This window comes from Durio zibethinus, chromosome 18 (genome assembly GCF_047325235.1).
Source record: "Durio zibethinus cultivar Kanyao isolate XHJ-2024 chromosome 18, ASM4732523v1, whole genome shotgun sequence".
Classification (NCBI taxonomy): Eukaryota; Viridiplantae; Streptophyta; class Magnoliopsida; order Malvales; family Malvaceae; genus Durio; species Durio zibethinus.
The window spans coordinates 23,192,685-23,202,964 of record NC_143179.1 but is presented as its reverse complement, the minus strand read 5'-3'; the positions used below and the strand labels follow the sequence as shown (position 1 = coordinate 23,202,964).

Here is a 10,280-nt window from a genome sequence, read left to right as displayed (position 1 = left end):
AAAAAGCTCAAGCAAAGATCAATTTCCTGTCTTTTCAATGTCTTTCAACAGGCTGATTCTCATTCATTCCATGCGACCAACGTAAAATGATTTAGCAATGAAGTGGTCTAATAAACTTTACGGACAGTACGAATCTTTCAAGAGATAACTCCATTTATACAGTTTAATTTTTTACAAGAAATGTTACAAAGAAAGTAAAAAAAAGAGATCCCAACTCTAAGCATTTTGCCTCGTTCCGCCCGCAGAATGTTGGAAGACCCAGCCGGCCAGCACCCTCACTGGAACTGCAAACTGGAGAAAACTGAGACCGAGTCAGATATGCATCCATCATTCAAGTAAATCATTAAATGCTGAAAATGATGTACTTAGAAATTACATTAAAAAACAAAGATCTTCCGGTCATTTCCCTATCACATAAAAACCCAAGCTATGTTAGAGATGACGGTTCAGAGGTGTCCTTCCAAAATTTTTAAAAGCCTTTGGAAATTTGAAGAGCAGCCTAATGGAAATAAGTAACATGGAACCAATTTCAAACACTGCAACAATTTTAGAGTTAAAGATCAAATCAACCTTGGTTTCCTCTCAAGCTTTGCAAAATTAGCATGCCTCAATGTTTACTCCTGTCATCTTTACTGTTTCTATCATCCTTGGTCGCATGATCATCCTTGTTGCTTGGAGTGTACTGACTAGTTGATGATGGTGAATACCCGGGAGCACTAGGGGAGTACCCAGCACTTGGACTGCACAGAACATTGGCCGCATAAAAAAACAAAATAGAGCAAATTTTAAATTCAACATTCAAGTCTGCTTACCTGTACTGTGGCGAACTTGGGCTGTAGTCTGGATTCACTCCAGTATTATATGGGCTGGTTTCAGAGAAAGAAAACAAAAAATGGTATTGAAAGGCATTTAGAACAAAAATGTATCAGAAATCAATAATAACCATTTGCTTCGGTATGAAAATACAATAAGCGGAAGCTTTAAGACACATCTCACTGACAACAACTTCCTAAATTAACCTATTCAATTACATACAATAAAATGAAAAGTTACCTGCTAGGACTGTATGTTGGACTTGAAGGGGAATAAGATGGAGAAGTCGGTGAATATGATGGTGATGTTGGGCTGCAACTCAGAAAAAAAAAATTAAACCAAAAATAGAGTTACATGCGCATTACTTAAAATGAAAATGAATTCACTAAAACCAAGGAAAATTGGGAATAAACTAAACTAACAACATCATCTGATAGTCAACAGCAACAAACAAGAAAGTGATTTAGTCTACCATGGCTTACCTATAATTTGGTGATGTGGGACTGTAAGGACTGGAAGGAGACAACCTTGGACTGCTTGGTGAGTATGCCAGAGATGGACTGTACTTGGCTGACTGTGGATTGTAACTTGGAGAGGTAGGGCTATAGCTCGGTGATGTTGGACTATAACTTGGTGAAGTTGGACTGTACCCTGGAGAAGTGGGGCTATAAGCTGGTGAAGTAGGACTGTAAGATGGAGATGTGGGGCTATAGGAGGGTGAGGTTGGGCTGTAGGAAGGAGATGTCGGGCTGTATGATGGGGATGTTGGGCTGTATGATGGAGAAGTTGGGCTATATGCAGGTGAAGTTGGGCTATATGCTGGAGAAGTTGGGCTATAAACGGGTGAACTGGGGCTGTAGCTAGGTGAAGTTGGACTATAGCTGGGAGATGTGGGACTATAGCTTGGAGAAGTGGGACTGTAACTTGGAGATGTAGGACTGTAGCTTGGAGAGGTAGGGCTATAGCTAGGCGAGGTTGGAGAATAAGAGGGACTTGTAGGAGAATATGCCGGACTTGTCGGACTGTAACCTGGTGAACTAGGACTGTAAGTAGGAGATGTAGGGCTGTACCCAGGAGAGGTGGGACTATACCCGGGAGATGTAGGACTGTAACCAGGAGAGGTAGGACTATAACCAGGAGATGAAGGACTGTATCCTGGAGATGATGGGCTGTAACCAGGGGATGACGCAGGAGAGAATGCCATCCCACCAACATAAGGTGAGAACTGAGCATCCGAAATGGGTGAGAGACGGAGATTCGGGCTCAGCAAGTAACTTGGAGACATCATGCCTTCATGATAAGGAGTTCCTGACACTGGAGAACGAGCAGGTGTCATGCCAAATTCCAGACCTTCCATGTAACTAGGTAGCTGAAGTTCAATGGCATTCTTCAACATCTCATCATTGAGATACAACGCACAGTCTCCGGTGCCAATTGGTGCAAGCTGACCCAATATTATATTCTCTGTCACACCCCTCAAATAATCGGACTCAGCATAAACAGCAGCATCAAGGAGAATATCTACAGTTTCTTCAAATGAGCACCTCATCATAGGCCCTGTATCGTTGCGGTTGATGCCATGACGGGTGATGGCCATCAAGTGGCCACGATAGGTCATTGTATCACAAAGAATAGCAAGATGCCGATAATTCACGTAAGACCCATCAAACGATATCACAACCCGCAATTCATCCAACAAGGACCGACGAACTGCTTCAATTCCAAGAACTTCAATCACTTCAATCAAGTGATTGCTTGTTGTTCTCCTTGAATCAACATCTTCATGGCACATGACAGCCAAAAGATTGACACCTTCTGTATCCAGCACCCACTCTTCTCCAGTCTTATATCCATCAGCCTCATCAAACTTGCTTGCTTTACCATGTTTAATGAACACCTTGTTGATGTCAGGGATACCACGAAGGGCCATTTCTGACAGCATGTTGCTTTCAATCTTCTTCAGGAATACATCATCTTCAGCAGACTCATCAGTCAATTCACCCTTTGGAGCCTCATCATTCATGATGCGGATACGTAGGATCAGCTTCTCTGCATTGTCATCGTTAAATATGCAAGTCAAATCATCATCAAATTCAAGGTTGATCTTCTCAGCTATGTCAGCCATACTCAATTTCTTATCAACCATCATCTCACGATTCAACTCTATGCGAAGCAGCCAAGGGGAGATTTTTTCTGGGGCAACCTCTTCATCTGGCATTTCATAGTAGGACTTAACAAAGTCAATATCCTCCTCAATAATTGTGCTCATTGGGTCTGGATCATACCATACTTCAGTAGCATGAGTAACACTCCGAAGAGTAGTGTATTCTAAAGCACATTGTACATTCTTGGCCTTCTCCTTTGTCTTACTAGCTTCAGGAGAGAGGTAGACTGAAAGAGAAGGTGTTTTGATTTTCTTAGCTACGTTAATAATTTCCCTCAACCTGGGGACACCAAGGGTAACATTCTTTGCACTGACACCAGCATAATGGAAGGTGTTAAGAGTCATTTGAGTAGCAGGCTCACCAATTGATTGAGCAGCAACACAACCTATCATCTCACCAGGTGCTACTAAAGACTGCAAGAATCGTGACTCTATTTCACCAATAACCCACTCAAATGCTTCTTTTGTCAGTCTATATTCCTGCAACACCCTTTTACTGGCCAAAGTACTGCGAAGCAAAATACTAAAGAAGAGGGTTGCATTCTTTTGGGCTTCCACACTCAGAGGATCTGTACCTGGAACAACCTTTAACCTTTCCTGGAGCTTATCAACAGAATCTACAATTTCCACTGGGTGCAAATCTGACACCCTTCTAAAATCAACTTTAAAAGTCTTCTGGGCATTCCAGATAAGCCTCTTCAAGTTAACAGGCAAAGGCCAATTACTATCACCCGTGACTGCAATCTCTGTTCCAAGTTGGTATCTATCAGCTTCAAGCTTTTGAACTTCAGCGTCAAACACATCACGCAATTCTTGGATAGTTCTCAAATCTTCAATATGTTCTGGTAACATAAAAGAAATTGGATTCCAGTTCTCATCATCTATTTTATATCTGAAGACCCTATCAAATTCTGATTTCTTCATCTTCAAAGAATCCAGCTTCTGAGATTCTATCCATACAGAATCCATGCCATCTTCACCATAGAGGAATTGAATAACATCCCCCAATGAGTTCCTAACAGTTCCATCATATTTAACCATAATATCCTCCATAGCCTTCACAAGTCGCCTTTGTATGTACCCAGTCTCTGAAGTCTTTACAGCAGTATCTATGAGACCTTCTCTACCACCCATGGCATGGAAAAAGAACTCTTGTGGGGTCAACCCCCGCAGGTATGAATTCTCTACAAAACCACGACTTTCGGGGCCAAAATCATCCTTGGTAAAATGGGGCAATGTACGATCTATGAACCCAAATGGGATTCGCTTTCCCTCAACATTCTGCTGACCGACACAAGCTGTCATTTGGGATATGTTAATGAAACTTCCCTTGGATCCTGCAGTGACCATCGCCTTAAGGTTGTTGCTTTCTGACAAACTTTTCTGGGCACTGTTTCCTGCATCATCACGAGCTTTATTCAACACCTGAAGAAATGAACCATATTAGCATGCAACAGAAAGATGTCCGGATAAAAGAGAGCTTTAGCAATTTAACTTCAGGTACCTGGTTAACTTTGTTTTCAAAGGATTCCATCATAGTTCTACCTGGTTCAGGCTCTAGATCCTTGTTTTGGGCTTTAATAATGAGCTTTTTCACATCCTCTTTGGCTGTAGAAATAGTTTCATTAATTTTCTCCATTGTTGCTGCATCAGCAATTGTATCTCCAATACCAATACTAAAGGCATTCTGCAGCAGCCAATAATTAACAAGCCATTGTGTATGTCCCAAAAATTTCCTGGCCGCATCAGGACCAACCTCTTCCCTGTTAAAAAAAGACATTAACAAAACCAATTATTTTAAAATATTAATGGGATGAAGTACAAAGCCAATCGCACATGTTGTAAGAATCCATATTTCTCAAGAAGTAAATAAGCACGGTAGTTTTGAAAAAAGCTTAAACCAAACCATTACCCAATCAAATGGAAAGTAATTCAAGAGTAAATTCTTCACAATCTTAGTCAACAATAAGGATTCAGCTTCACTTAGAAAAGAAAATATTTCAAAAAGGAAAATCTGATACCCAAAACTTGTAAGATTTAGAGCTCATCAAACTTCTGCAATGAATTAGCTATCCCAAAATATAAAAAGATCAACAAAATTTGCATAAACACATACCAAATGACATGTATAAGACTTCCAGAAGATGTTCCAAGTGTCTTCTTGCAAAGAGTGCCAGACAGCAACTCCCCTTTTTCTATTCGAACTTGAGTATCCCCAGGGGTGATAAACCCAGTCTCGGTTTCTGAATGCCAGGCAGAAGCTCTCAGCAGATTTATCTGCTTTGGTATGATAAGATTAAAAACCTGCTTCCCTGTCCAAAGCGCTCGTGGCTTTAGAACTGCAGGGGCCGGAACCTTTCCATCAAAGTCTTCCCACCACATTAATATATTCATGAAAACGTCCTGCAAAAACCCCCCATATAAATTAGATTCACATCACAAGTCACAACTACAAGAAATGTGTAATATTTAAGTAGTCATATTAAATGAAGTAGTTATATCCCCATCACCTTTTCTATGAAAGTATCCCTCTTGGTGATTTTACGGCATCCTAAAAGTGTATCCTGGACAATCCCCATAACAGGTCTATTTGACTGAGGGGACACAATGCACTTGGGCACCATCATGAGCTCTAACACCTCTGCTCTTGTCTCAAACGATTGAGGAACATGCATATTCATTTCATCACCATCAAAATCAGCATTGTACGGAGAAGTAACAGATAAATTTAGACGAAACGTTGAGTATGGCATAATCTTGATTCTATGGCCCATGATTGACATTTTATGGAGACTAGGTTGACGATTAAAAAGGACAAAATCTCCATCATTTAAATGCCGCTCCACCTGCAGCCATAATGGTGACAGTTACAACACAAGGAACCATAAACCAATGTCCAACAGACCTGTCAGAGATAGAAGCATGCCTTATAACCAAGTTCTAGGTGATGATCACTACTTTTCTTCAGGTAACGGAGATCAAGCCTTTGTCCATCATCTCTTATGATATATTTAGCACCGGTCTTTCCTGGTGGAGGATGGGGCCCATGTTCCACAAGCTCTTTCAACCTGTTTCAAAGATAGCTCTGCTCCTAACAATTGGCCAAATGTGAAAGAAAATTAAAAAATCTAAGAAGATATTTACCTCTCAATGTTATATGGAGTAACAGTTTCTGGATATGTGAGGTTTAAAGCAATACTCCAAGGTACTCCAAGTTCATCAATGTTGATATTTGGATCTGGTGTAATTACTGTTCGAGCTGAAAAGTCAACCCTTTTTCCCATCAAGTTACCCCTAATCCGGCCCTCTTTCGCCTTAAGCCTACTACAAATAGATTTAATAGGCCTCCCAGATCTCTGTGTAGCCTACACAACAAATAGATACATGTTATCTTCAACAATACAGTCATATGGATGAATAGATCTCATTAATACACGACTTTAAAAATGTAGAAGTAAGCACAATACCCTGGGCAGTCCAGGTAACTCATTGTCAAAATATGTTGCTACATGAAACTGCAACAACTGTGCAAATTCGGATATTATATGTGCAGGTGACCCATTTCTCTCCTGTCTCCTCAAGTTCTCATTGTGCCGAATAATCATAGCCAACGCATGTGTTAAGTCATCCTGGACTCAGCAAACATGAGAATTCAGATTTGATCTAATACATAAAAATCTTAATGTATATGGATATAACTTCAAAGATCTTAATGTTAAAAAGCAACATAAAAGAAACTTGCCTCACTCCGAGAGGAAGTGTCCATCATCACAGAGGGTCTCACAGGAGGTGGAGGTATTGGAAGTACTTGAAGAATCATCCAATCCGGACGAGCATACTTAGGATTCAAGCCTAATAGTTGGCAGTCCTCATCACTTATCCTCTTCAAGACACTAAGAACCTAGAAAACACAACAGAAGATGAATATAATATCCAAAAAAAGGTTAAACAAAGAATAATAATAATAATAATAATACAAGCAACATATATGCACATATGGCTACCCGTTCAGCAGTAAGAGTCTGTTTTCTTTCTACAGGTTCAGGAAGTTGTTCCTGATCATCGTTCCTCTTCCTTTGGGCCTTATACTCAGCAATCATCTTCATACCATCAATACTTAGCTTTGGCTGCTGAGCACCACAGCCACCACGACTCTTTTTTACTGGCTCCTCAGTATCTTGACCTTGGACATCAATCTCATCACCACCCTCACATTTAGTTTTATTCTTGCATGCATCTAAGATCTTTTTCAGCCTGTTCTTTGGATTCTTTATCTTCAATGCCTGCTTAAATTTATGGTCTTCCTGGAAAAGCAACAATTAAATTAGAGAATGGCATCATGTGAAAAGGTATATTTGCTCTAATGTGGTATAATGTAAGCCCGATAATGAACACAAAGGGGACATGCATAGAAAGCCAACACAGGAATATAAGAAAATAAAAATATGAAAACACGCTAAAATCCACCTTTAAATGAAACTGTACTCATAATCCAAAACAATTGTAGTTTAAAAAAGGGAAAAAATAAAGATTACTCTGAAAACAAATGACACTCACTACCCCAACAGTCAATATTGTCAACTCATAAAATAAACCATTAAAACATGTATTTCCTTTTATATGCTTCACGCTAAATTTCTATAAGTTCAAATTCTGATATCAAACAGCGTGCAAATTACTCACGCTCCTTCAGAAGTATTTATGCTCTTTGTAGCAGATGGCAACTAATAATCCAAATCCAGAATAATGCTAATATCATGTATCCAACAATTAGAAGTTGTCAACCTGCTAAAATTACTTTTAGCTCAAATTCAAAAAAGAAATGACCTAATCAATCATAGTAGTACCTCATCAGCAAGAATTTTAGAGCAATTGAAGCAGACACATCTCATTATACTGAGCACAGTTTTCATAAACCCAATATGAAACATAGGCTTGGCAAGCTCCAAGTGCCCAAAATGCCCTGGACACTCTGCCATGTTGGCCGTACACGTCTCACACTTCATTTTCCTATCAATTGTGCCCAGCCGCGGGTCACTTAAACCGCCCACTTTAGGTTTTCCCCTTTCCGTCGTTTCACCATGCTCAATCTGCACCACCGACATTTGCCGCTGGAAAAACCAAGGAAATCAAAATCATAATTTCTCAATTAACAAGCTCGAGCAAAGAGAGAAAAAGGGTAAAAAAAAAAAAAGTCGCAGCAACTTCATTTTGTAGTTAAATAAAGAACCGCATAGTAGTAGGCAGTTCAAATTCTACATTTCCAAGTCTTTTTTTTTTCTTTTTCTTTTTCCCATGGTTTCCAGGCAACCAAACAGACTTGCAAAGAAAAATGAGAAAATATAGAGGTGAGAAATTGAAATTTACAATTTCGTCGGGGCTGAGGATGCCAAACTGGACCATGCGGACCTTGGCGACCTCCGCAGGCGAGTAAGGGAATCGCAAATCCATGGCGATCCGATTCGATCAAAAAAATCCTAACCCTAATTTCTCACTCAGACTACAGCTTATTTTAATTGCGAAATTATTTTTTTTCCAGTTTTGTTTTGGTTCTTTTGTGCTCTTTTTCGTTTACCGACTTTCTTTTTGGAATTTCCCGGTTTAATTTGAGAGAGAGAGAAATTTGTCAAGGAAACAAGAAGCTCTCCACAGAGAAACTCTGCAAACACAACGAAAGAGAGGCCCTAAGGGCTTATTTATAGACATACTAGAGAAGCCCTAGACACGCTATGCGACCGACTTTTCCAGAGACTATCGTGAATGGGATGCGCATTGCGCAACATGTTAAGCTTAAGTTAAGCAGTGCCCTCCAACTGTCCAACAATTGGTTGGGCTTTGAGAAGTGAGGCCTAAGCCCAAATCCCTTTTTATCTCTTAATAATTTACTAGTCTAATACACGCTCATTACGCGGATGTAATAAATAAATAAATAATTATTTATTTAATATAATTATTTAAAAATAAAAATAATTATATTCAAATATAAAATAAAAAAATTTTCAAAGTCCAATGTTTTAGAGTGGAGAAAAAAGTACGAATAAATTGATTAAAAATATAAACTCTAACTTTTGTTGAAAAAAATAAATCAATAATATGACATTATTAATACATATTTTGTGGAATAATTTTTTGTGATAATATTTTTATGTGTTATTACTTTTTATTATGTGTTAACATTTATGATTATCAATTTTTTATATGTTACTATTTTATATTATTTTTTTATATGTTATCTTGTTTTGCTATGTGTTATAATTTTTTTATTTGTTATAGGGCGGATTTAGAATTTTTTTTAAATGGAGGTAAATTTATTATGCAATATATTTATTTAAAACTTTTATTTAATGCAAATTTAATATTTTCTAAATATAAAACAGACTTTTAATAAAATAATTTAAAATATTTCTTATAATATCAAATATATAAAAAGTTTAAATAAAAATTAACACAAATATAACAAAAACTCATGATATTAAATATATTAAAATTTTAAATATCAAATAAACACAAACATATAATATTGTTATTTTTTAAATGAAAATAAAACTATATAATTGAGTTTAACATTTTTTACAAGTAAAAAATGTAGGATTTTTTTCATTGTCAATATTAAAAAATATATAATTTTATTCTATTTCAGATATTTTCTTTAAATTTTATTTTCTCTTACTAATGATATTTGTTTTTAACTAATTTAAATCAAATACTAATTTAATTTTTTTATAGTTTATAAGACATGAGATAAAATATAAAAATACAAAATAAGATCAACAACATGATACTTATATATATTTTTTAACTTTTATTAAAAATTCTAAATAATATTGAATAAATACTTTATAACATTATCAATATAAAAAAAAAAGAAAGTACTTTGATATGTTATATGTTACTATTTTTTATGAATTACCAGTTTTTATATGTTATTATTTTTTGTTATGTGCTATTATTTATTACGTATTATTTCTTTTTTTATATTTTTATTACTTATATTTTTTTATGTTTTATCACTTTTAATTATGTGCTACTACATTTTGTTAGAAATTACCATTTTTGCTTATATGTTTTTCTTTTTTATATATTACTATTTTTTCTTATACATTATTTTTTTCTCATATTACTAGTTTTTCTTATAAATTATCATTTTTTTAATATGTGATTATGTTTTGTTACGAATTATCATTTTTTCTTATAGGTTACCACTATTTTATATATAACTAATTTTCTTATTTGTTTTTTTTTTTCTTATATATTATATTTTTTAATGTCTAGTACCTTTTGTACTAAGGTTTCATTTTTTTCT

The 10,280-nt window shown here is 36.5% G+C and overlaps 1 protein-coding gene across 4 annotated transcripts; it reads right to left on the bottom strand.

The window, feature by feature from the left end:
* Positions 1–3: 3 nt before the first annotated feature.
* Positions 4–8,646, bottom strand: LOC111300133 (DNA-directed RNA polymerase II subunit RPB1). 4 transcript variants are annotated; one of them, XR_016330110.1, is made up of 16 exons: positions 8,345–8,646; positions 7,825–8,088; positions 6,982–7,281; positions 6,720–6,878; positions 6,445–6,606; positions 6,122–6,342; positions 5,904–6,045; positions 5,488–5,823; positions 5,094–5,380; positions 4,482–4,740; positions 1,296–4,402; positions 1,054–1,125; positions 813–866; positions 571–740; positions 377–407; positions 4–301 (listed from the first exon to the last, which is right to left on the bottom strand). XR_016330110.1 is itself a non-coding variant. In XM_089748050.1 (15 exons), exons 1-14 carry the CDS (start codon positions 8,426–8,428, stop codon positions 608–610), a joined length of 5,580 nt encoding a protein of 1,859 aa, XP_089604176.1. In that variant the 5' UTR covers positions 8,429–8,646; the 3' UTR covers positions 4–301; positions 571–607. The 4 variants fall into 4 exon arrangements, 2 of the variants coding, with proteins under 2 accessions (XP_089604176.1, XP_022751509.1); XR_002691406.2 differs by having other exon boundaries at positions 4–291; XM_089748050.1 differs by lacking the exon at positions 377–407.
* Positions 8,647–10,280: the final 1,634 nt, after the last annotated feature.

What these genes read in the sequence shown, in the direction of transcription:
- LOC111300133 (XM_089748050.1), bottom strand. Translation starts at nt 8,428, where the DNA reads ATGGATTTGCGATTCCCTTACTCGCCTGCGGAGGTCGCCAAGGTCCGC. An exon ending in CCCACATCACCAAATTATAG is followed by an intron (nt 1,126 to 1,295) that starts GTAAGCCATGGT and finishes TCTGAGTTGCAG; the next exon opens with CCCAACATCACCATCATATT. An exon ending in CCAACATACAGTCCTAGCAG is followed by an intron (nt 867 to 1,053) that starts GTAACTTTTCAT and finishes CTCTGAAACCAG; the next exon opens with CCCATATAATACTGGAGTGA.